General features: G+C 39.5%; 1 protein-coding gene across 1 annotated transcript in view; it reads right to left on the minus strand.

Moving 5' to 3' along the window:
- Positions 1-25151, minus strand: part of PSD3 (pleckstrin and Sec7 domain containing 3) — a 582944-nt gene extending 557793 nt beyond the window's left edge. The window contains exon 1 of the mRNA XM_032592851.1: positions 25031-25151. Within this exon, the coding sequence (XP_032448742.1) occupies positions 25031-25051 (21 nt within the window). The 5' untranslated portion in view covers positions 25052-25151. The remainder of the gene's footprint in view (positions 1-25030) is intronic.
- Between the last annotated feature and the right edge of the window lie 2189 nt (positions 25152-27340).

Consider the following 27340-nt stretch of genomic DNA (forward strand, 5'->3'; position numbering starts at 1 on the left):
AATAGTATCCGGCACACAACAAACACCAAGGAATGGTAGATAAATAAATGTATACATGAACAAGTTAGGTGTACAAAAATGATCAGAAAGAGACTTGTCACTAGAAAGTTACTTGCATAGTGACCAAATAGAACACTCTGGTTGTTTGCAAAGACTTGCTTGACTAAAGGTACCCTGTTCAATCTGCTCCACTACAACAGTGCTTTTAAGGAGATGCAAACAAAAGCAGTAAAGTCCTGGCCCAAAACTCCTAAATCAGATACACCTGCCTGTTATCAGAGACATAAAGCTGAAAACAGATGAAAACCAGGCAAATCCCTAATTTTAAAAATAAGTAAATCCCACGTGTAAAACCTGCTTTTCGTCAATCAAATGAATCAGGAAAGGGAGCATTTCTAGGCCATTACCCTTGGGTCAAAGTGGCACTTACAAAATGCCTTATCTAATTAGTCTAATCATCGCTTCTGTTCCACATGGTTGTAATTGCCTAATTACCTAACCCAAAATGTTCACCCAACCTCCATATGCCGAGCCCCTCCACAGCTCTACCTCCTTCAACAATTTTTCCTTAAGAACATTTAGTGACACCACCACTTACAGAAACAAGGATTGATTTGAGACTGTGGAAGAGACCCTAAAGTTTTGGTACATTTTTTCCTTAGAAATTTTTAAGGAACAGAACTTAAATTTCTAATCCTTCAGAAATATACAAATAAGACTAGGGAAAATAATTTTGGTTTCTGAAATTCTCTTAATCATCATTTTAAAGATCTGTAGCAAATGGAGAATAGCAGAACAAAAAGCACGTTTTTTGCCCCAGAAGGTGAGTAAGGAAGGTATGTACTTGCTGGACTGGAGCCTGCCATTTGGCCTGGGGGCTTCAAAACCAACTGCAAACTTGGGCCAAGCAAACCATTAGGGCTGTTTCAGTATTCTACGTCAGCAGTGGCCAGCACAGTGAGGATACCAGCTAACGGTAGCTTGTGTTCTGTATTCATCTCTTTTCAAGCTGCCTCTATTCAATTCCTCCTGTTTTAAAGTTTCTCTTGGGAGAAAACAAAAACCATGCCAGAAAGAACAACAGCCATGACTAAGAGAAACCAAAGCACTGGTTAAGGATGAGTAACCAGCATTGGTAAGCATCTCCTGAGACCCGCTAGCCACTGTGCTTACCTGTTAGAAGCACATTATGGGAAGAGGTTTAGTTTGCCCTATAACCTCAGGAAGCTGTGCTGGGCCACTCAACTGATTTCTTCTGATCTGGGCCTCTTTTTCACAGGCACTTCAGAATGAGATTTTTGATAAGAGAGAAAAAAAAAAAAGGAACAGAGACAAAGCAGTATCAAAGGTGGAGGGACCACCCAAAGACAATGTGGCTAGCTATCTAGGGTTTTGTTTTACTTTTACTATGTTAGAACGCCAAAGAAAAAACACTCATTCTAGGAAAAAAAAGAAAAAAAAATTACCCAGGAAAACAAGAATAAGGTAGATGATTTAACGAGAATACCACAGATTAGAAAATGTTACAGCTGTCAATAAATTAGGGCAGATTTCTTTAACTGAGGTCTGATTACATTTTCCATAAAATGCAGCTGATGCAGTTTCTTCCCACATAATTTGTATTTTAAACAAATTTAAAAATCAACAACGTATATCCTAACAAGCAGGATTTGCTGTTGTCACTTTAAGCCTCCTCCCACCCTGCCAAACCAAGGGCCTATCATATGTCTTAACACTGTGCTAGAATAAATGATGAAGAGATGATGTCTAATCCTATTCTCAAGAAGTCTAGGTGGAAGGAACTGAGTAACACAGAACAATATCAACAAGAGTGCTAAATCTCAATAATGGCAATTCCATCCATTGTATTAATCAAGCCAGAAATCTATTTCATTCCCTTTCTCTTTGCCCATCAGTAATCAGGTTCTACTCATCTACACAGAATGTGGCTTATTTGTGTGTATCACAACTGCCACCACTCCCATCCAAGAAAGCTTCCTTTCTCACCTAAAAGAGCTTCCTGAGTGGTCTCCCTGCTTCCCTCCTACAGTGTGAGAATGGAATGAAGAGTGATCTTTTTAAAATGCCAAACTGCTGGGGTGCCTGGGTGACACAGTTGGTTAAGCATCCAACATCAGCTCAGGTCATTATCTCATGGTTCGTGGGTTCAAGCCCCGCGGAGGGTTTTGTGCTGACAGCTCAGAGCCTGGAGCCTGTTTCAGATTCTGGGTCTCCCTCTGTCTCTGCCCCTATCCCATTCACTCCCTGTCTCTGTATCTCTCTCTCAAAAATAAATAAACATAAAAAAAAATTTTTAATGCCAAACTGCTTAAATCCATTTCATGACTTCCCATATCCATAGGATAAAATCCAAGCACCCTACTGCACTATCTGGCTTCTGCCTACCTTTTAAGCCACTTCCCTCCATTCCATATCTCCCCATCTTAATACCTCCTTACTCACTTCTTTCCATTCTTCATATGCTAAGCTTTAGCCCACCCCTGGCCTCTGTGCTTGCTATTCCTCTATATGGCATATGTTTCTTCTGGCCAGCCCCATTTCAGTTACCACCTAGGGCCTACCTAGGGCCATGCATGTGACCATGTGACTCAGACCTAGCCAAGGTACTCCTTTCCCTTTGGCTACAGAAATAGACACATAACTCAAACTAAGCCTATCAAAACTAAGCCTAGGAACTTTGCTGGAAATATGGGCAACAAGCATGCCAGGGGGCCAGATGATAGGTAAGGGTACTATATACTAAACAGACACTATGCTGTGGCATGCATGCATGCATCACGAACGAATGAATGAATGAATGAATGAATAAATAAATAAATAAATAAATAAATAAATAAAGGCTGGTCCCACTCCCCTCTAGTTCAGTCCTAGAGACAAATCTCTCTGGTATATCAGGTTCAAGCTGAAGAAGAAAAGATACAGGACAAAAAGGAGTCAAGTCTCTAATCCTGGCTTAGCCAATTACCAGCCATGTGATCTTGAATAAATGAATTTACTGTTGTAGTTCTCAGTTTCCTCATGGATAAAAGTATCAAAGTAGGACTAGATCTTTTCTAGATCTAGATCTAAACATTTTAGCTCTGTGATTCCACCACCTCTTTTTTAAAGGTGTAAAGTTAGGATAATAGCTAAAATGAAGCCAGCCCTAACCTGTATCACCTAAAAGCTACACGTTTTTGTCTGACTCTATATGATGGTAGGTAAAATGTCAATGGTGCCACCTTTCCAGAAAGGAATATGGATTTTTGGTGGGGCCATAAAGAATTCACAGCTTTGACTCTCAAATTCCTCTTAAAGGAAAATATTGTATGGAAATAAGCAGAAACACAGACATAGACACAAAGTTTATATAAAAGTTTTAATATGTAAAGCATATATATATATATATAGTATTATGTCATCACAATAAAAAACTAGAAACACCTAAGTATTCAATAACAGGGAACTGGTTAAATGAGTTACAGAAAACCCCTAAGATTAAATAGCAGGTGCCATTTAAAAAACATATTTGCTAAGGGACACCTGCGTGGTTCAGTGGTTAAGTGTCCGACTTCGGCTCAGGTCATGATCTCGCAGTTCGTGAACTCGAGCCCTGCATGGGGCTCTGTGCTCTCAGCTCAGAGCCTAGAGCCTGCTTCAGATTCTGTGTCTCCCTCTCTCTCTCTCTCTCTCTGCCCCTCCCCCACTCACACTCGGGGTCTCTCTCTCTCAAAAGTAAATAAACATTAAAAAAAATTTTTTAAACATATTTGCTAAAACTAACGTGACATTGAATGTTAAGTACACAAAGAAAGGCTAGGTGCACCTGGGTGGCTCAGTTGGTGAAGTGTCCAACTTCGGCTCAGGTCATGATCTCTCAATCCATGAGTTTGAGCCCAGTGTCGGCTCCATGCTGACACCTCAGAGCCTGGAGCCTGCTTGAGATTCTGTGTCTCCCTCTCTCTCTGCCCCTACCTGGGCCTCTCCCTCCCTCCCTCTCTCTCTCTCTCAAAATAAGTAAACATTAAAAAAAAATTTTTTTTAAGGCTGTACATGCCCATATCTTCACCAGAGACCTGCCATGAACCTACCTTTCCCATGATCTAGAATTCTCATGATTATTAACTAACGGCTCCACTGAATATAATGCTGAAATGTTACATTAATACAGTGGTCTCAGTTTTGCAAAAGTATTTTCAAATAACTGATGAGAAAGGAAAGCAAAATAGTGCCTCCAAAAGCAGTTTAAATGTCCTCTAACCCTCTCCCATTAATCCAGATGAATTTATCAACTCAGCTATGTGATACCTAAAGAAAGCGCCAGGAAAAGAAGACCTAGAACTGGGCTAGAAGCAGCTGACAGCCGTAGTCCAAGGAAAGGAGGGAACCATAAAGACAGGTTTTACACGTAACTTTCTCCTAGTATCACTTAGAGACTGGCAAGTCAACATTGTTATGCTTTTACCAGATAGTGCCATAGATACAATATCAAACTAAAAGCCAGACTAAATTTCCAAGCGTAACAATAAGGGCAACAAAAAACATTACAGAGGTGAACTTGTCCACAAAATCATAAGGTGCTGTGTTTACTCTCTGGGAGGACAAAGATTCTGGATAACAGAGTACACACACACACACACACACACACACACACACCCCTACAGCCCAAGAAACCTTCAAAATGAACAAGTCCCTTGGGTGTCCTCTGGCTAGAGGTCAACTATGACCTATTCAGAGAGGACCTTCCCTGCCTGCTTTAATCAATAGCCAAACCTCCAGAATTGATACAAAACTGATAAGAAGGTCTGTAGAATGTGGAGGAAAGTTCTAGAATTTGCCACACTGTGACACCACAAAAACAGCTAATGACATATGAAATTAATTCATATGCATGCAAAACAGTGTTAAGAAAGAGGTATTATTTTAAGCACTGTGTCAATGTCAGGACTTTTAGACAAAGGTATTTAAGACATCATCTAAACTAAAAATAAATTAAGGCTCTGAGGTAGCACCCCAAATCTTTAAAATAACTTACCCATTCTTAAAATTCCCTTAAGTAAATTATCATTGTAATAGTTACATCCTTTTATTGAATGTTTACAATGTGCCAGGCACTGAGCTAAGCATTTCACATGCACGGACTCATTTTAATCATTTAATCATCAAAAAGTTCCATGAAAAAGATTTTACCCCCATGTCACCAATGAGGAAACTGAGGAAACTTCCTCACCAATGAGGAAGCTCAGTGAATTAGTACATTTCAAAATAAAATCACCATTGAGAGGTGGGATTCAAACCCAGGTCTGTCAAATCCCACTACGAAGTTATGTTTTTCAAGCTGGTATATGGTAGAATATTTTCAAGAGGTTTATACTTGTTTTCTTACGAACTTACTTACATAACTTGATGTGAACTTATATATAGCTTATATAAACCTGGAACTTTAGTTATTCCAATCTTGTGCCTACCAGCCAAAAGGTGTGTCTCACTAAATCAAGGCAGACTACACCTGGCTGAAATTCCTGGAGAATCCTTTTATATTTCAGCATACCTTAACAGCAGCAGCAGGAGGAGGCGGAGGAGGAGAAAAAGAAGAAAGCAAATCTCATTCTCTGCTGAAAACAATTTGATGTTTCCCATCTCAGAGTAAAAGCCTAAGACAGTACAGTTGTGCTTGGAAAAGCACACAAGAGACCTTCAATAAATAATTTGTTGAATGAACAACACATTCTCAGAGCCACTGTACCTTTCTTCTGCATTCAGTGTGAACATACATATATCTTCAAGGAAATAAAACACGATGAAGAAACAGAAATTTGTTTTTAGGAAAATCACTGAGCTCCAAGTTCGGATGAGATAACAACAACAACAAAATGGACTCAAGTGTGTCCTGCTTAGAACAAAATGAACTAGGAGCACCTGGGGGGCTCAGTCAGTTAAGCGTCTGACTTCAGCTCAGATCATGAACTCGCTGTTCCCAAGTTCAGGCCCCACATCAGTCTCTGTGCTGACAGCTCGGAGCCTGGAGCCTGCTTCAGATTCTGTGTCTCCCTCTCTCTCTCTTCCCCTCCCCCGCTCGTGCACACGTGCTCTCCCCCCCCAAGATAAATAAACATTTTTTTTTAATTATTTTAATTAAAAAAAATGAACTGACAGTTGCTTCATTCTGTTAGCTCTGGATAAGATTAAAAGGGACCTTTAAAAATGTGCTGTAAGTGATTTAGTCTACCTATACATTAGTAATGGTAACCAAAAAAAAAGCATTGGAACTGAAGTCAATACCTATTTGTCCAACTAGAGCTTTATTTTCTCTAACTTTCTCTGTTTCCCCATTTGCAAAATGAGGTGAGACTACAAGATTTCATCCTTCTTAGCTCTGACATTCTTATTAAATCACAATCTCCAATTTAATATACACACCGAGATAATTATTTATATTACAAAAGTATCTGATTTTAGAACATAATTGATGACAAAATCACAAACTCCCAAGAATGGAAAGAACTTTGAAGGGTCTTTCATTTGAAGAACTGGACAACTCATCCAATGGTCAATTCCTATAGTCCAAATTTTCCAAATCTAAGCATTCAATTTAAAATATCCAGGTAAGGACCTAGTCTGTATCCAAACACATCTGAACAGAAAGTTGGTTTAGTTGTCAAGACATTCCTTGAGAAAGTTCTTTCTTATTCAGAAATAAAAATCTGTTATTTTGTTCATTTCTCTTCTGTATTCTTTGCAGAAAGACAGAAAAGTGTATTCCTTTCCCATAGTCATGTTTCTCTTCAGATCACATTCATTGTCCCAAATACTTAAAGACAACTAACTATCCACTAAGTCTTCTTTCCTTAGGTTAAAGATTACAGTTTCTACAACCTCTCCTAAACATCACATTATTTTCTGATCACTCACCTACCACTAAGCTACCTAACTGCCTTTTCATTGTTAGTGTCTGTCTTAAAATATGATCCCCAGAATCAAATACAGTAATTCTCACAGAATCTAATTGTTTCGAACTGCAGTGGTACTGCTTTTGGCACTTATGTAACTTACTGAGGAAGAGAAAAACATTCATTACAGCATCATTTTAATGATTAAGATAATACGTGCAAAGTCTTATTAGCACAATGCTTAGCATATAGTAATCATTCAATAAATGGTTGTTGCTGCTGTTACTGGATTTCTCTTAATAAGTTTTAATATTTCATCAGTATTAGAACCTTATCTCCCCAATCAAGCTGCAAACTCTAGTTCTCTCTTACACTAAAGGTTTACCTTACATATTATTAGCTGTTTTTCCCCCAAGTCAGAGTTGATGAATATCAACTGTTGATGACAGAATAATAAAGTGTTAAGGCTCCGTTTTAACTGAAGATCAGTCAGAAATCAAGATAAAGCAACCCTCAAATTAAGACAAATTAATGGCAAACAGAATGTGATTTATTTAGAGTTAATTTGTGCTCAAATTTCTAGAACATATTCATTTCACAAAGCAAGTAATCTCTACTCTTGACTCCTCAATCATATAATTTAAAGATGCATCTTCAAATTGTCCTCCCATGTGGCTGTACCATTTTGCATTCCCACCAGCAATGAATGAGAGTTCAGAGGTACTACTTCTCAGCTTATTTTTTTCCCCTTAGGTTCAGACTTTAAGAAAGTAAGCTCTAGAATCAGACTGTCTATAGTTCAAATCCTGAATCCTCAATTTACCCACTGTGTAACCTGGAGCAAATTACTAAACCTCTCTGGCCTTAGGTTCCCCATCTGTAAAAACATGAGTCATGATGGTACCTATCTACCTTATTGGTGGGGGGGTGGGTTGTGGGATCAAATGAAAATGGATGTGAGTATGTTTGGGATGGTGCTTCTCATCTTTTAAAACTCTTAATGATGTTGCTGTTATAACTACTTACTCAGAAGTTATCTGAAGAAGCAAATTATTTTAAATAATTTTGCTAAAACTTATTATCGTGTCAGCCATTTTTAATTTATGCTAGCCACTGCTAGCCACTGCTAAAATCAATCACACCTTAGTGGTTTTTCTGTATATTTATAATTATCTGTTTTCCATACAATCACCTATTTGTTTTTAGGGTAGATTTTTAAATTAATGTAAAAAAATCCATCCTACATTAACCAATAGTTAACATATCATCTAAAATACTGTCATTTCAATATGTAATTGTCATAAAAATTACTGAAATAATTTGTATTCTTTTTTTCATCCTCAGTCTTAGAAATTTGCTGTGTATTTTGTATTCATAGCATATCTGACATATTTCAGGCGTCAAATGGCCCTAAGTGACTGCCACATTAGACAGTGCAGATCTACAGGCAGAGTAGTTGGAGGTAGAATAAGTGCAGTTTTGTCTCTTTATTTCATTACTCTTTGTGAATATCAACACATTATTGTTAGTTATATGGTTAGTTATGTCAGATATGCTATGAATATAAAATACACAACAAATTTCTAAGACTGAGGATGAAAAAAGGATATAAATCATCTCAATAATTTTTGTAACAATTACATATTGAAATGACAATATTTTAGATGATATGTTAAGTAAAAACACATTATTTAAATTAATTTCACTTGTTTCTTTTTACTTGCTTAAGGCAGTTACCAGAAAAATTTTTAATTTAAAATTATATATAAAACTTGCATTATATTTCCATTAGACAGCACTGATATAGCTGATCTTAAAAAATAGGCCTCATGAAAATTAAAATCAGGACAAGATATATGATCTAAATTATAGCAGAAACTAAATGCAAAACTTAAGTGATTTTCAGAGTTTATATATAATTAACTTCAAACTCTTCCTCAAGCAAAGAAACAAAAAAATTATCTCTGATAAGTACCTCTTCAATTCCAGAGCCATCTGAGAAGTTTATATCAGTATGTGGTGCCTTGGGATTTAAATAAAACCCAAAAATCGGGCCATTCATGCAAATGAAATGTGCCTAGAGTCTCTTCAGCTACCTAATTACTAAACAAATACCTAGAAGCCAGTAGCCTTTATGCAGAGATCAATAAAAATGCAAAGGTTGGAAGGCAGAAGATACTGAAATGCAGTATGTTCTGAGAGTCAAAAAGTTCCTGCTAGAGAGGATTCAATACTGAAATAAGAGAAAGTAGGAAGACAACAGAAGCAAAACCTAAGGGGAAAAAAAAATAAGCTCAGAAGTAGTATCTCTGAACTCTCATTCATTGCTGGTGGGAATGCAAAATGGTACAGCCACTTGGGAGGACAATTTGGCATTTTCTTACAAAACTAAACATACTCTTAACATAAGAACGAGCAATCATGCTCCTTGGTATTTACCCAAAGGAATTATATCCACACAAAAGCCTACATACAAATGTTTTCATCTGCTTTATTCATAATTGCCAAAACTTGCAAGTAAACAAGACATCCTTCGGTAGGTGAACAGATAAATTATGGTATATCTAGACAGTGGGATATTATTCAGCACTAAAAAGAAGTAAGTTATCAAGCCATGAAAAAACATGGAGGAAGCTTAAGTCATATTACTAAGTGAAAAGGCTACACACTTCATGATTCTAATTGTATGACATTCTGGAAAATGCAAAACATAGAGACAATAAAAAGATCAGTTGCCAGGAGCTGTAACAGTGGGGAAGGATGAATAGGCAGGGTACAGAGGGCTTTTTAGGGCAGTGAAAATATTCTATTATGATAATGAAGGATACATATTATTATACATGTTGTAAGTATGGACTTTGGGTGATTATCATGTGTCAGTGTGGGTTCATCAATTAAAACAAATGTCCCCCTCAATGGGCAATGTTGATAATAGGGGGTGCTATGAATGACAGGGGCAGGGGATAAATGGGAAATCTCTGTACCTTCTTCTCAATTATGCTGTGAACTTAAAATTGCTCTTAAAACATAAAGTCTTTAAAAATATAAAAAGTCATCAGCTACTGAAGAAAGTGTGAATTGAGTGTACCTCAGGCCCATGTAGAACTAAGGACTTAGAGTGTGCAAAGAAGCCAGGGAGAGTTTCAGATAAAGATGTGACATGATCTGGCTTATGTTTTAAGAGGACATGTTGCTACTCATGCTCTCATGAGACTAAACTTAGTGAGGAAGGGCAGAAATAAGGATACCAATTAGGAGGCTATTGTGATAACCTAAGTGCAGAACTAAGGACTACATTAGGCCAAATAAGATGAACAGAAACTATCCGTATCAAGACATCATTTATCTAAGGGCTCAGAAAAGAAAATTTGATGTTTGATGGATATGACAAGAAAGAACTTTTTATGTTGAAAATACAAACTGCATTAACAAGAATTAGTGTTTACAATAGTAAACTAAATGATTTTAGCTGTTTCAAACAAAACCAACATTCTTCTGGATGAGAATTATGCTACTACATGAAAGCTCATTCCTTTTTTTTCCTCTTTCCTATACCAGCAAACATACAGCTATTTTCCCCATTTTAAAACCTCTCTTGACCTCACTTTTCCATTCAGCTATATTTCTCACCTTCCCTTTGCAGCAAAAATCCTTAAGATATTTGTCCACATTTTATGTTTCCATTTCTCTATTCCTGGTCTCTCTTGAATCCTCACCAATTTTTGGTCCCTATGACTCCAGTAAAATTGCTATTGTCAAACTCACCAGTGACATCCCCATTGCTAACTTCCTCAGTCAATTCTGGACCCTCATCTTGGAAGTATCTGATTCGCTGCCCTTCACACAGGTTCTTCACTTGGCTCATGAGACACCACACTCTCCTCATTAGCTGCTTTTTCTCATTCTCCTTTACTGGTTCCATCTCATCTCACAACCTCAGTGTAGCCCAGGGTCCTGAACCTCATTCCTTCTCTATCTACACTCACTTGTGGATTTCATCCAGTCTCTATACTCTGACAACTCCCAAGTGTCTACCTCCAGTCCAGAACCTCTGCCCTGAAACCCAGAGTAGTATATCCAACTGCCAGCTGGGCTCTCCAAAACTGCACTCCTGATCTTTCCCCCCAAATGAGTGTTTCCCTATACTTAATACAACTCTAGCCTTCAAGCTGCAAAAGTCAATAAATAACCCTGCAATTCACCACTGCCTTCTCTCACTCACATCTCACATTCTGTCACTCAAGACATCTTTTCCACTCCACCTTCAAAACATAACCACTCTAGTTACCATCCTTCATCTAGGTTATCACAATAGCCTCCTAATTGGTATCCTTATTTCTGCCCTTCCTCACTAAGTTTAGTCTCATGAGAGCATGAGTAGCAACATGTCCTCTTAAAACATAAGCCAGATCATGTCACATCTTTATCTGAAACTCTCCCTGGCTTCTTTGCACACTCTAAGTACAAGACCAAGCCCTTACAATAGCCTACAAGACCAGAGGCCTCACAGGAACTAGTATCTGTTCTCCTTCTTGCTCACTCTACTCTAGTCACATTGGTCTGATAGTTCCTGGATGGCGGGAAACATGCCTCAGCCTCAGGACTTAGCACTTGCTGTCCACTCTTTCTGAAGTACTCTTTCCCCAAGACTCTTTTACCTTCCTCACGCCCTTTATAACAAGTCACCTGCGTGAGGCCATCCTTGATGACTCTATTTATAGTTGCAACTCCCCCTCATTCCTCTTCTCCTTCCTCTGTTTTAGTTTTCCTCATAGTAATTCACACACATGCACACAGTCTGTCACACCCTGCAGAAGTAAGAATTTTGGGGGCAACTGGGTGGTTCAGTCAGTTAAGCATCTAACTCTTGATTTCAGCTCAGGTATTGACCTCAGGCTTGGGTTCCTGTACTGGGTCAGGCTCTGCACTGGGCGTGGAGCCTGCTTAAGATTCTCTCTTTCCCTCTCACTCTGCCCTTCCCCAATTTACGCACATGCACACTCTCTCTCTCTCTCTCTAGACATAAAATAAAAAATTAAAATTTTAAAAATTAAAAAAGAAATGCAAAAAAAGTAAGAATTTTTTATGTATTCTGTTGATCATTGTATCCCCAGTATCTAAAAGAATGCCTGGTGCATAGGAAGCACTCAATAAATATCTGTTTAATAAATATATGAGTGAATGAAAGATGGCACTGATACCGACCTGTATACGATCTATGATAGCATACTTTACAACCTTTGCAAAGGTTAATACAGCACCATTATGTATATACACATTCAGATACTGTGGAAAAACAAAGCTGCTCCAATTTGATAATTAAGTTAACCTTATAAAAAACTTGAGTAATTGGTTTTTATTTTAAGGTTTGTTTTTGTTTGTTTTTTGTTTTTTTGTTGAGAAAGAGAAAATACATGAGAAGAAAAGAGGCAGAGAAAGAGGGAGAGAGAGAATCCCACGCAGGCTCCGCACTATCAACACAGAGCCTAATGCAAGGCTCAATCTCACAAACCGTGAGATCAGGACGTGAGGCAAACCAAGAATTGGACACTTAATTGACTGAGTCACCCAGACGCCCCAAAAAACTGACTAATTGTAAAAATAATAGTTCTCTAAACTGAGAGATACTCTAAAACACTCCAAAGGTGCTAGGATTTCTCAAGATCCTAGATCATGCTTCACCAGAGCACAATGAAAAGATAGTCTCAATAAGTGCACCTTCCCTGAAGCAGGTGAAGTCACCAGGCCAGTATAATGGGCTGTGACTTCTAAAAAAGATAGAGAAATTATGACACAATGTACAAAGCACTTAATGTTTTAATAATATATAAAATCTGGGTACAACCTGTTTCCAGTAACCCTCTGAACTTAAATATAAGACAAAGAATTTAGGATTTTTTTTATACTTTAGTAATGTATTCACTCAATAGATAGACATGGGTAGGTCATCTTTTCACAAACCACATTTTAAAAGAAATTATCTTCCAAGTTAAAAGGAAAGCAAAATAATTTCAAAAAACATTTCGATGCACAAATAAATTAAGCAGGAATGAAGTGACTTCATACAGAAGGCAAATAAAACCCAAATTGACTTTTAAAAAAATAGTGTCTTAATTTCTCTACCTTATAATATTTATTCTTATATATGTTTGCTTGTTTCTGAAGTTATGTCTAGGAAGTCATGTACACAGCAGAAGCTCTTAACCAATCTGCAATTAGTCAACTCCAGGATGAACTTCACCCTATAAAACATCCTAGCTGATGCCCATTATTACTTGGTGCTCACAGCTAGTAATCACAGATTGTGGCAAGCTCATCAAATTCTCCTCCTACCTTTGAGAAGATGGTTACGAAGAATCAACTGTGTTTGCTCCCAAACAGACTTATGCTGGTTACACTTGCTACTGAAATTGTGTAATTCAATTAAATATTATGTAAAACAATTACATATGGGTATATAAGAAAGAATTATTTCCATGAAAGCTAAATGGAATGTTTTAGAAATAATACATTAAATGACCATAAGAGAATCCTACCAACAGTGGTTTATTTTTAAATTGTTTTTACTATATAGAAACAAAATAAAATTTTTAAAATATTTGTCATATATTCAGATTCATGATACAAATATGCCAAGAAATTACCATTATCCTTTAACTACCCTGTGAACCTTCTTGATAGATAATATTATAAATTAAAACATTTTTCTCACTGACTACATAATCACAGATATATTTATTTCAATAGTGCTTCTAAAATTTTGGCTTTTAAAAGTAATATTGAAGAAGAAAACCAAAGCAGGAGGCATCACAATCCCAGACTTTAGCCTCTGTACAAAGCTGTAGTCATCAAGACAGCATGGTATTGGCACAAAAACAGACACATAGACCAATGGAATATAATAGAGACTCCAGCATTGGACCCACAAATGTATGGCCAACTAATCTTTGACAAAGCAGGAAAGAGTATCCAATGGAAAAAAGACAGTCTCTTTAACAAATGGTGCTGGGAGAATTGGACAGCAACATGCAGAAGAATGAAACTAGACCACTTTCTTACACCATACACAAAAATAAACTCAAAATGGATAAAGGACCTGAATGTGAGACAGGAAACCATCCAAACCCTAGAGAAGAAAGCAGGAAAAAACCTCTCTGACCTCAGCCACAGCAATTTCTTACTTGACACGTCTCCAAAGGCCAGGGAAGTAAAAGCAAAAATGAACTATTGGGACCTCGTCACGATAAAAACCTTCTGCACTGCAAAGGAAACAATCAACGAAACTAAAAGGCAACCAACGGAATGGTAAAAGATATTTGCAAATGACATATCAGGCAAAGGGCTAGTATCCAAAATATATAAAGACATCACCAAACTCCACACCCGAAAAACAAATAATCCAGTGAAGAAATGGGCAGAAGACATGAATGGACACTTTTCTAAAGAACACATCCAGATGGCCAACTGGCACATGAAAAGATGCTCAACATCATTCCTCATCAGGGAAATACAAATCAAAACCACACTCAGATACCACCTCACACCGGTCAGAGTGGCTAAAATGAACAAATCAGGAGACTATAGATGCTGGCAAGGATGTGGAGAAATGGGAACCCTCTTGCACTGTCGGTGGGAATGCAAACTGGTGCAGCCACTCTGGAAAACAGTGTGGAGGTTCCTCAAAAAAATTAAAAATAAAACTACCCTATGACCCAGCAATAGCACTGCTAGGAATTTACCCAAGGGATACAGAGTGCTGACGCATAGGGGCATTTGTACCCCAATGTTTATAGCAGCACTTTCAACAATAGCCATATTATGGAAAGAGCCTAAATGTCCATCAACTGACAAATGGATAATGAAGATGTGGTTTACATACACAATGGATTACTACTTGGCAATGAGAAAGAATGAAATCTGGTCATTTGTAGCAACATGGATGGAACTGGAGGGTGTTATGCTAAGTGAAACAAGTCAGACAGAGAAAGACAGATACCATATGTTTTCACTCATATGTGGATTCTGAGAAACTCAACAGAAGACCGGGGGGAGGTAAGGGGGGGGAAAGAGACAGAGAGGGAAGGAGGCAAACCATAAGAGACTCTTAAATACTGAGAACAAACTTGAGTATTGATGGGAGATGGGGGAGAGGGGGGAAGTGGGTGATGGGCACTGAGGAGGGCACCTGTTGGGATGAGCACTGGGTGTTGTATTGAAACAAATTTGACAATAAATTTCATAAAAAAATAAAAAATAATAAATAAATTTTGTCTTTGCTCTAAGCCTATCAAGTTCTTTGAAATAGACAAATACTGTTCTATATAAATAAAATTAAATTGAAATATGTAAATATCTTAACATAAATATATTTTACCTAAGCTTATTTTAGATTATGCTGTATTTAATAGTTTTTTCCCCCAAACAGAACCAATCAACATAATAGACAATCAACTGACATACAAACCACACAAAGGTAGGAAGAAGGGAATCGGAATCAAGAATGAAAAATGATACAATTAAAAGAATAAATGAAACAGGTCTCTGAAACCGTTACATCACACCAAACAAACACAGCTCATATCTTTATCTACTTCTATCAGATGCCTCTGCCATAAGGGAAAGACCTGTGTGAGGAAATTCAGTGACACATTACTCTTATCTTTTGTGGTCTAGGTTGTCATTTGCAAGAAAGCTATAATGAAAGTCACATACCTGGAGCTATAAAAGCAAACCATGAACACTGTCTACAAAGTAGGGGGAAATTCCACTTCCCTAAAACAGGAGATAAAACAAAACCCCACAATGAAGCCAACAGCAAAAAACGTTAAGCTCAGAAATCTGCTGACTCTGGAAATTCTGTTCCACCGGAACACAAGGCTACAGGTCAGAGCACCTACTGTGTCCATACATTTTTGGAAGGGTTCCTAAACTTAGCTATTAAATAGACTGTAGTCTTCACCTCACCCATTGAACAAACATTTATTTACTGAGTGACTACTCTGCACTACACATAGTAGGAGAATTTTCCTCTCAGCATCCACAGTGCCCATGCACTACAGGCACTAACAATATAGGGTACAAAAAAGATGTTTTACTACTCAATAGCTGTGTGACTTTTAGAATGAGAATAATTCCACCCCCCGACCTGGAAAGTATAACCTACCATCCAGTTACATGGGAACCTGTGTGGTTATGAAAGGCCTCCAGGGACTCAACAATGGTAAGAAAATTATGAACACATCTTAAAGAGTAGGAAAAGGAGAGAGTAACACTCTCAAGAGGATGACCTGAAAATGTTTGTGAATCTGGTTTAAATTTTTATAGTGGAACCATCTCTACTATACGAGGGGAGGGGAAGAGAATTTTGAGGTTGGATGTGTTGTGTTGTGGGTTGTGTTGGATCAAGATCAGTAGCTTCCCTAAGCAAAGTAGCCAGACTGGCTGGATCTGCTGTTTGTAATCACCCTCAGTGAGGGATGTTTGTCACCTCGTGGCCACACCCACTAAAGAGGTCTAATTAAGTTCTAGCAACCACTAAAAGGTCATTATTATCACCTGTTTAGATCAGTTTCTGAAGCATTCCTGATTCTAACCATGTGAGGTGTTGATGAAAAGTGCCACTTCAGAACTACTGAACCAGAACTTTAATCAGCCCTAGAAATCTAAAACCAGGTAATTCCTGCAACAGACAAATATAGAAAACACTATTTAGATCATAAAATTAAAGGACCTCAAAAGAGGGCTCTTTTAGGTAAAGTCTCTTTTTCCTTTTAAGCAGTTCTCTAATCCAGGAGGAAAGCACTATTTTCAGTACAGCAAAGTCTACTTCCAAATTTTGCTTTCAGTACACATGAAAGCTTTGCAATCCTGAGTAGTTTAAGCAAAGGGTAAATCCACCTTGTTCTCCAACCAGAAACAAACAAAAAGAATGACATTCATTACACAAGCCATTTTACAAGTCATTTTGTTGACTAACCTTGGTAAGTATGTTAAGTGTGCTAAGCCCTCCCACACTTTGCTTAAGATAAAGAACCTCACAGGCTTCAAAGGATAAGACAAGAAAGTGAAAAGACCACCCACAGAATGGAAGAAGATATCTGCAAAGCATATATCTGACAAGAAACTTGTATCCATAATATACAAAAAAATTATAATTTAATAATAAAAAGACAAATACATAATTTTAAAAGACAACCCAATTTTACAAAGAGCAAAGGATCTAAACAGACATCTCTCCAACAATTTACAAATGGCCAACAAGCACATGAAAAGATGCTCAACTACATTAGGGAAAACCACAATGAAATAACACTGCATACCCACTAAGATAGTTAAAATCAAAAACACAGAAAATAACAAGTGTCGATAAGGACATAAAGAAATGGGAACTCTCACACATTGCTGATGGAAATGTAAAATAGTGCAGACCCTGTGAAAAACAGTTTGGCAATTCCTCCATGTTAAACATAGAGTTATAATATGACACAGCAATTGCATTCCTATGTATATACCCAAGAGAAATGAAAACACTGTGTATACACAAAAACTTGTATGTGCATGTTCAAAGCAGTATTATTCCCAATAGTTAAAAAATGGAAACAACCCATTATCTGATGAATGAACAAATGAAATGTACCCTGTATATTCAACTGAATATTATCCAGCATAAAAGGGAATGAAATACTGATACATGCTACAACATGGATGAGCACTAAAAACATTGTGCTAAAAAGGAGACTGTCACAAAAGGCCATATATTGTGCAGAATGGGCAAATCCATAGAGACAGAAAGTAGACTGTCTACTTGGATGAGTTGTGTGGTATGTAAATTGTATGTCAATCAATTTGTTTTCAAAAAGAATCCCATTTAAAACTTTGGTATGTAAATTTTATTGCAATCAATTTGTTTATAAAAAAGAATCCCATTTAAACCTTCATGAGCTTCAATTTCATCCTCTAAAAATGGGCATACCACCTATCTTACAGTATTATAAAGAAAATATAAGAATATATAAATTCACACACACACACACACACACACACACACACACTTCATATAGAATCTGGCATGTAACATATACAGAATACACGTTATTCCTTCTCCATTTCCTATCCCCACATTTTGCACAGTAGGTGGTGACAATCACTGTATTTTCACCACAAGCTACAAAACTCAAAAACTAGAATGTATTCCAGCAGAGACCTAACCATGAGAATTCTCTCATGATTTCACACAAATTCCACTCAAGCCTGCAAACAAGTCCACCTCCCAGACTTGTCACTACAAGGTATTTGGGGAAAAAGAGTAAGATTTTTTTTCACCATTCCACAGTCTTAGTGTTTTCTCTATCTCTAACCATGGTGCAGAAGCACCTCTACTAATGTGTAGTTTTAAAACCAAGCCCATTCCTTGGGGCACCTGGGTGGCTCAGTCAGTTGAGCATGAAACTCTTGACTTTCGCTCAGGTCAGGGTCCCAGGGTGGCGGGATTGAGCCCTGCATTGGGCTCTGCCCTGAGCGTGGAGCCTGCTTGAGATTCTCTCTCTCTCCCTCTCCACCCCTCTCCCCTATATGACATGCTCTCTCTCTTTCTAAAACTAAAAAAAATTTTAAATAAATAAACAAATAAAACCAGGCACATTCCTTGTCAATATTTATACTATTCAGACATCTCAGTTTCATCTGCACTGAAAATCTATTGGCTCTCCAACACAGCTTTGCAGGGGGCCCAGGAAAGACCTTAGCCACTTGGATATCAACCACTACCCACCTGGATACTCTCTGTGATGAAAAGCAGATCAAAGGGGATTGGAAACTATGGAACTACCCACAGCTTGCAACAGAAAAGGTCAACTGTAGCATTCTCACCATCTCTGTAAGTTCTCAAACAACTCATTAATATCATAGTGGACTCTCAGCCAGACACTCAAGTTTTTCCATTTTATCAAAGGTTTTCCTCCACCTTGCTGAGTATTGTCAACTGCATGCTACCTATTACACAACTTATTTTTTTTCCAGAATAGTTCCTATTGTCAAATATATTTTTTTCCTTCCTTCTCAGCACATTTAATGATTTTACCTTCACTTTCATTTCCATTAAAATCCCATGCTTCCATACACGCTCACTGCTTTTATACTTATCTGACATGATGGAGTAACCATGTGCAAAACTAAAAACTTAGCAAGGCCTAATCAGTAAACACATCATAAGCAACCAGATGGTCAAGTGAGAAATGACTGTATAGGACAGCCAATGCCATCTATTAATGCATTTTTGCTCTAGAGCTATGTTACCCAATATATTAGCCACTTGCCACATGAGGCTATTTAAATTTACCTAAATAAATAAAATTTAAAATCCAGTTTCTAAATCTCATTAGCCACATTCCAACTGCTCTCAGTAGCTACATGCAGTTACTGACTCCCATACTGGACAGCACGGATACAGAATATTTCCATCATAGCAGAAAGTACTGTTTGACAATACTGCAAGACAGAAACTTCACTGATTCTATGAAAGTTTTTAAGTTCAGAGTTCTTAGGCACAGTACCAGTACTCACAGATTGTGAGGTTTGACTCTCAGAAGTACCCAAATGCCTCTGAATGTTCCTGGCAGGTTTTCTTAGTGGTCAGTGCACGAGGGTTTTTGAAGCCTAACAGAGACCTTAGCACATGATAAATACTTAACATCTGCTGAATGAATGAACAGCATATTAATGTCTGTACTTCAGTTTCTGCCTTAATTTATTACTTACAGATATTAGTTCATGGAAAGCAATGAGATTTTTTTCCTACACAGGAGGTTTTTATATGGAGACATAAGCATCAGCAGACAGCTCATGGACCCTTTGGAGCCACCAGAAATGAAGCTGATAAATGTAAACATCTGCCCAAAGCAAACTGATATTCCAATGAATAGTTTCAGACCCAAGGAAAGACCCAAGTGCTTCTTCGAACACTTGCAGGTTGACTGCAGCATTTAGAGAGATGAAGGAAAGATCAGAGGAGATGCTATGAAAGATCACATGACCTGCTGCCATTTCTCACTGTTTTCCCAATATAATTTTGTTAGAAAATATTATTAACCACAAAGGCAGCAATCATTAAACTGCACTGTCTGTGCCACTCACTTTACACCTAGATTTCCCCTTCCCTCAATGTCCTATGAGTCCATCTATACTGTGCCTATCAAATAACTTCTTGGAAAGGATTGCTGAAAATCAAAATTCAGAAAAGGGTATAAGTGTTCATATACAGAGAAAAGCAACTCCACAGGCCCTTAATCAATAATCTTCTGAAGCCCAAACAAAACAAGCTATAACTTCTTCTATTCACACTTTTCTACTTGCCTTGTCCACAGACCAAATAGCCATAGAAAGAACCAAGCTGCTCCATTTCTATAATTCACTTTTTCTTAGCAAAATTCTGGGAACAGAAGGCAAAAGAAAGGGGAGCAGCTGCCGCCTGATCTTTTTTATTAACGCCCTCAGCTCATTCCCCATTCTCCTCTTCATTGTTTCAGGTCCTTTTCTCAGCAACCTAAGTCCCAGCTCACAAGAAGAAAAAATTAGCCTTCTGTGTGTCAATACCCACAGTTATTAAAAAAAAAAAAAAAAAAAAAAGCCTAGATCACTTCTATGAGGTGACATAATTATAAGTTAAAATAGGTGAAAGTTCAATTTTAAATTGTTGGTCTGCTTTGTTTTGAATTTCAATAAATTGCTTATAACTATATGAACTCCTTACATGATCCACTTAGTGAACCCTTTAGACACTACAGGTGTTTTTGAAAGAAAATTACACAATTTCCATCTCTTGAGCCAAACAACAATCTTGGTCCTACTATTTGAGGCAACACATATATAAAATAATGGTTGTTTATTAGTCATCCAATTTCAGATTCTAAGACCCACAGAATCCAAATATGACAACCAAAAAGTTCAGTTTCTACAACACACAATGCTAACTTTGAGGACATAAAAGCAGAATAGTAGTTAAGAAAATTGGGCTGCCAAATTTAAATCTCATTCTGCCACTTATTAGCTGTGTTACTTAACCTCTCCAGACTTCAGAATGGAGATAATGATAGTACTGACCTCATGGGGTTGTCATGGGGACTAGAGGAGGTAATCTGTGAAAGTACACAGTAAGATCTCAATCAGTATTAGCTATGATGGTAACAATGCATCTCCTGAAAACTTAAGTGAGGTTTCTAAAATGCTTAAAATAAGGGGCGCCTGGGTGTCTCAGTCCGTTAAGAGGCTGACTTCGGCTCAGGTCGTGATCTCATATAGTCCATGAGTTCCAGCCTGGTGTTGGGCTCTGTGCTGACAGCTCAGAGCCTGGAGGCTACTTCAGGTTCTGTGTTTCCCTCTCTCTTCGCCCCTCCCCCACCTGCTTGAATGCTTGCTTGCGTGCCCCCTCCCTCTCTCTCTCTCAAAAATAAACATCAAAAAAAATTTTTTTAATGCTTAAAATAAGCATTTTTCCAGAAGTTAGGACTTAAGGTGAAACTTCAAAGAAAATGCTGCTGCCTGGACAATCCACAGGAAAATACTCTGTAAGAAAAGAGCCCCAGGCTCGGATCAAAATGCTCACTTTTCCACTTACCCTAAATCCCTAACTCCAAGAATAAACTTGAAAATATCCATCAACACGAACAATTATTCTGACTCATATCAATGGTTTGTGGCCAAAGAAAAGGGAGCTTCATACTAGATGGCTGTTTGAAGTCAAGCAAGCCCCAAGAAATGAGTGGCGGGCCCTGGCCTAGGCCACACACTCACATGGAGGAAGGGGAGAGGAGCTAGTGACTCCCTCACACCAGAAGTGTCCCCAAGAGAAAAGCTTCACCATATCTGTGCCCTGGATTGTCAACAAAGTCCCTGCCGACTAGGGCCCCAGTTTGTTGACCTTCTGGGAACAGTGAAAAACAAGGTCTGCAGGGACATGTGCTATTTTTATATAAAAAAGATAGCATAAGCAAAGATTCATTATTGTTATGAGTTACACCTTATTTTCAAATGAGGCACAGAAATCTGGTGATCTGGATGTAAGAATAACTTGTTAACCATATGCTGCAAATTATCCATTTTCTCCACTGTAAACTGCAACAGTGATTGACATCGCCACTGTAGCCACTGCACTAAAACTAATTTGCAGCATGTGAAAAATGTCTTTGTAACTCTGAAACACAGGAAAAGTACAAAGGGACACTCTCAAAAATGCCACCACTAAAATTCTTTCCAGCAAACCTCTGAATCTGCATACAATATCACAAACTGCACAAACGGTCCAGACAGGGACACTCTGAACAAATGCTCTGGAGAAATTCACCTGGATCCTGTACTCTTCTAAAGTAAGGTTAAGCTGGTTTAACTGTGAGAGAACTCAGAAAGAACTAAAAGACAGTATTCAAGATAAATCATCTCCACTCTTAACAAAGGCAAGTAGGGACTTCCGTGTTTAACCCAGACTACAGAGGAAGAATCCCTAAATGTTGATTTGAAACTAAACTAGATCCCCAGCCTTCTGTGAGCCTGACTCATGTCCTGAGGTAAGTGAACTTTGGTCACCTACTGATCGCCAGATTATTTTTCACAGACAGCCTAAACGTCAACCATATCTGAATTCATTTCTAAAAACTGGGAAAGATCACCATCCATTACTCACCTCCTAACCCAAGCCCAAAGAACTGTTCTTTTCATAATTGCCATATGACAACATACCTCAGATAAACCTGAAACAAACCAACCTGGAGCACATACACAGTTTAATGTTCACATAGTTTTTGCCTCAGCTTAACCATGACTGAAATTAACCCATTACCACAATGGTGTGTCCATTTATGAATAAGGCAGGACAGATGACTCCAGAATTTCTAAAGGAAAAAAAAAATCACCTCTAAAAGCAGTAATGCCTTGGACATGTTTTTTTAATGTAATGCCAGACTAAATCCCACTCACATTTCCATCAGGATGAACAAACAAATATATAAACACCAACTTTTTAAAAAGTGAATATAGCCATTTATGGAAAGCATCTCTGAATTTTCCTTTTTCAATGAGCTGATTTTCTGTCTTATTTTATTTTTATTTCCAAATTCCCAAGATTTACTATCCTAAAAGGATTTCTAAAGTATCTCATTTTTTAGCTGCTACTTAAAAGCAAAATTGAACCTCTTAAGTAGAATGTACATAGTAAAGTATGTATTACTCTTTGTTCACAAATGAAGTGAAGAGTGTCAACAAAACATTTTTTAAAGCCAACACAAATTCAGATTTGCAAATCAAGCTTCTTATGCTTGCATTTTTAAAAATAACATTCAACTGTGGAACTTTACCTTAAATTAAGGGTATTTTAGCTTTGCAGCTTTAATCACTCTCCCACATTCAATGGCCAGGATAAGAGTGACAATCCATTCACAAACACAAATTAAGAGATAGAATGTGAAGAGTACATCACTGAATTAGTAATGCATGTACATGTTTATGCATTATACCATAAAATACTAGTGCTAGATGGCTCTGAGGAAGCATCTACCCAATTCTCTCAACCTACAAAGGAAGAAATTTTAGCTACAGATGTTAAACGATTTGCCCAAGACAACAGCAAAAACTCAGTCGGTAACAAAACCTACAAGCCAGGCGTCCTACCTACTAGCCCAAGTGCTTTCCATGGTACCTCTTGGCTCCTTTCAGTATAAAAAGCATACGTTAATGAAATATCTGACAAGACAAGTCATATATTGGTGATATGATCTGTGAATGGATATATGAAGGTTGTTCTAAAGACATGCATCAAGCCACTAAAAATTGGTTGGGAAGGTATTAATTTATCTGTATTGTTTTGCTGGTTCTGCTGAGCATGCTGCATTTTTAACTGAAGAGGAATTTAATGACTTTTTTGAAGAAAAGTCTCTTGATTTGTAAATAGTCTAAGAAAAGAAAGGATGGTAAAGCATTTCTTGCAATAGGGTAGAAAGTGCATTTCTCTTCCTCCAGCAGAGAACATCCTTTCCCACACACACAAAAAGCCAGCCAAAACCTTCCCCCCTTTCAAGGTGCAGCTGAACCACTAGCTCCTCAAAGGACTTCCAAGCCCCTAGGTCAGAAGCTCTCCTTCCTCTGGATTCCCCCATCGTAACCTATGCAGAAGTCTCTCCTACTAGAAAGCAGCTCCTTGACAGCAGAAATTCTCTCTTGCTTACCTGGCTATTGGGCTTTTCAAAATCCTTTTTATATAGTCAATTATAGTTAATAAATTGAAGCATTTGTTCTCGGAATCCCACTCCGTGTAATTTTCAAGATCTGCCTTATCCCCACACCAACACCTCGACCCACTGAAGAAGAGTTACTCTGGAGTGGAACCCTGGAGCCAACTGTCAAGCAAATCAGTTTCTATAAAATAAAACTAATTCCCTTTACTTCTTCTGTCTACTGGGTGTTTAACATCAAGGGGAACGGTAAAACTAAACATTTATTATTTAGGTCAGTGACAACATTCTAAACCCAGGTTCTCTAAGTGTTAACCTATTTTTTTTTTTTAATCTCAGAACATAATTTGCTATAACTCACAGCTGAAACAGCAGATAAAAGTTAAATGCATGTAAAACAGAATGAAACGTCTTTAAAAGATACTGAGAATATTATACCAAATAATCTTCCCGTTTGCTCGCTCAATGCAAATTTGTTTTGGGGGAATTTTTGCTGTTTTCTTTTTTTGTTTTTTTGGTTTTTATTTTCCCTGACAGAGAAACATGATAGCCCCTAAATACAAGACCTGACTTGGGCAGAGTAAAAATTGGCACCGCAAGTCCTCTTTAATGCTTCCCTTCTTTTGATCCTTCAGCAAGTATGAGTACTCAGGCTTTTCTCCCAAGTCAGGTTTTCAAAGCGGAGAGTTGAATTAAAACACCTCAACGTTAACACCACAAAGCTGACCCTTCTGGGTTCCTAACACACACAAAGAAAGAGCAAAAAGGAAAACTGTTACCAGAACCTGACATCAAGGCACAAACACAAGTGGCCCAGGAACCCGGAGGCACGGAGGAGCGACAAAGCAAAGCAAACCCCCATCTGAGTGAGCACCGCGCTCGAGCCTACACGCCCTTCAGCCCCCGGCGGTTCTCGAGCCTCACCGCGGCATTTCTTCCTTCCATCTTCCATCGCCCGCGCCGAAACTGTCGCCGGGCGCTCCGAGGGAGCCTAGGGAGCGACTGAGGGCTGGCGGCCGGCGCCGCGCGCTCTTTGTTGGGCTCCCGGGACAGCCGAGTGGAGGCGAGCAAGCAGCCCCGCGGTGGCGGTGGCGGAGGCGGTGCGCACCCTGGCGGAGGCTGCCGAGGCCGTCCGCCCGCCCGCCCCCGAGGCCCCCCGAGACGTCCGCGCGAAGGCTCCGGCAGGCGGGCGGTGGGCGGGGTAGGCGCCCGGGGGCGGAGATGGGGCGGGAAAGCGAGAAGAGGTAACTTCTAGAGAGTGGGAGGGGGTGGAAGGGGAGGTGGAGGGGGCGGTGCCCCAGGGGCGGATAGGGGGCGGTGCCCCAGGCCTTCCGCCGGCGCTCGGTGCCCCGAGCTCGCCCTCCGGCCTCCAGCTGGAGAACGGAACCCTGCCTGTTGCTTTGTCTTCTTCTCCGACAGTTTTCCTACCCTGAGGAAAGTGAGAGGCGCTTTCGATGGTGTTTCCTCTGTGGAAGAGCCGCGTGAAGGAACTGCGAGTTGGGCGCCGTGTGTCTCGGGCCCGAGAAGAGCTCAGGGCCGCGCGCCGGCCAAGACAAGCGCTTAGCACCCCCACCCCCATCTCCAACGCCCGCCCCCCCCCCAGAGTCCGGGGCGGTGGGGACGCCGGGCAGAGGCCTCTCAGGTCTGTATTGGGGTTTGTTTGCCTCTGAAGGAGCTCCTAGGGCAACTACCACTGCCAGAGTCCCGGGGACCTGCCCACCCGCCTCCCCATTTAAGGTCCATTCCCCCTCAGGAGGGTCCCGCCTGAGAGGACCAGGGGTTCACATCCACCCTGCAGTCTAGTCTCGGGACTATCCCACATCGAATGTGCCTGCAGGGGGGTGGCAAACGAAAAACTACGTTTTCAGTCGAAAGTGCCAAAGACCTGTGCTTTTTTTTCCTCTTGCCTCAGGTCGTGTGCAGCAGAGAGGCAGGGTCTGGAAGGAAAGGCGCCCTCCTCTGGCGAAGGGAGAGGAAGATCTAAAAACCACGGTGTGTAAGGTCTTGCAAGCAAGAGGTGCTTCACCTGTACCTTCAACTCTTGCCAGGTCTACCTGGAGGTAGAAGTCCACGTGGCCAGCTGCATGGTGCTTACGGTATGTTTGTGTTACAGTTTTATGTCACGAAGACTAGGTTACCTCTTGTAACCTCTAGAAGGTATCCAAATAAAGGGAAGTGGCTTAAAAAAAAATTGACCTAGCATTAAATTTTCTCTTCTTAGCTGGAAGTATGCAGTGGGAAAGAGGGTGGGAGAGGTCCCCTGTTCCTGTTATTCAACCCTAGGTACCCAGCAGGACACCTGTTCCCACTGAAGTCTCTCTCCGGCCCACCCTGTTGTATAGACCCCAAGAAGGTCAATCCAAGGCCAAGGGTCTTGCAAGTGAGTCACATCTGGTCCACAGGAAACACATATCCCTGAGTTTACTAATTCTGGAAGTGCAGGCTAACCCAACCACACAGCAAGAGATCGCTGGCCCTGCCCTAAAGCATGGTCGACTCACTCCCACACTGAGTTTCCTGGGAAGCAGCAGTCTCCATTAGCTGTTTGGGACATGAGTTGGGCCACCATCCTCAGTATTTTCCAACTACAGGGAACAGTATCAAATATCTCCAAGGCTCAAGGGCCCCTTGAAGTCCCTTCACTGGCTTAGAATTAGAGAGTAGCACCTCCCACCTCCCCCTAGTGGGGAGTAGAGCCAGGCTCCCTACTCTTTTCATAATCTTGCTTGTTTTTATAACTTTCATCTGACTATAGGACCCCAATTGTGGAATAGGGTCTCAGGACCATTTCCATAAAAATTTGTGCGTGAGGTGGCTGTGATGGCTGAGGGGTTAAGGCATTGGACTCGACATCCAATGGGGTCTCCCAGTACAAGTTCAGACTCTGCTCACAGAGTGTGTACTTTGGGGCGCCTGGGTGGCTCAGTCAGTTTAGGGTCCAACTTCGGCTCAGGTCATGATCTCACAACTCTTGAGTTCAAGCCCCCTTGTCGGGCTCTGTGCTGACAGGTCGGAGCCTGGAGCCTGCTTCAGATTCTGTGTCTCCCTCCCTCTCTCTGCTCCTCCCCTGCTCACACAGACAGTCTCTCTCTCTCTCAAAATAAATAAAACATTAAAAAACTGCATGGGGTAGAGGTCTGTCTCATATTCGCTTTGATACCTTCGATATCTATTGCACTGACAATTGTCAATGAGCAATTGAACCTAAGAGTCCTATTCTACCATCCTCTTTAA

Source organism: Lynx canadensis, chromosome B1 (genome assembly GCF_007474595.2).
Source record: "Lynx canadensis isolate LIC74 chromosome B1, mLynCan4.pri.v2, whole genome shotgun sequence".
In the NCBI taxonomy this organism is placed as follows: Eukaryota; Metazoa; Chordata; class Mammalia; order Carnivora; family Felidae; genus Lynx; species Lynx canadensis.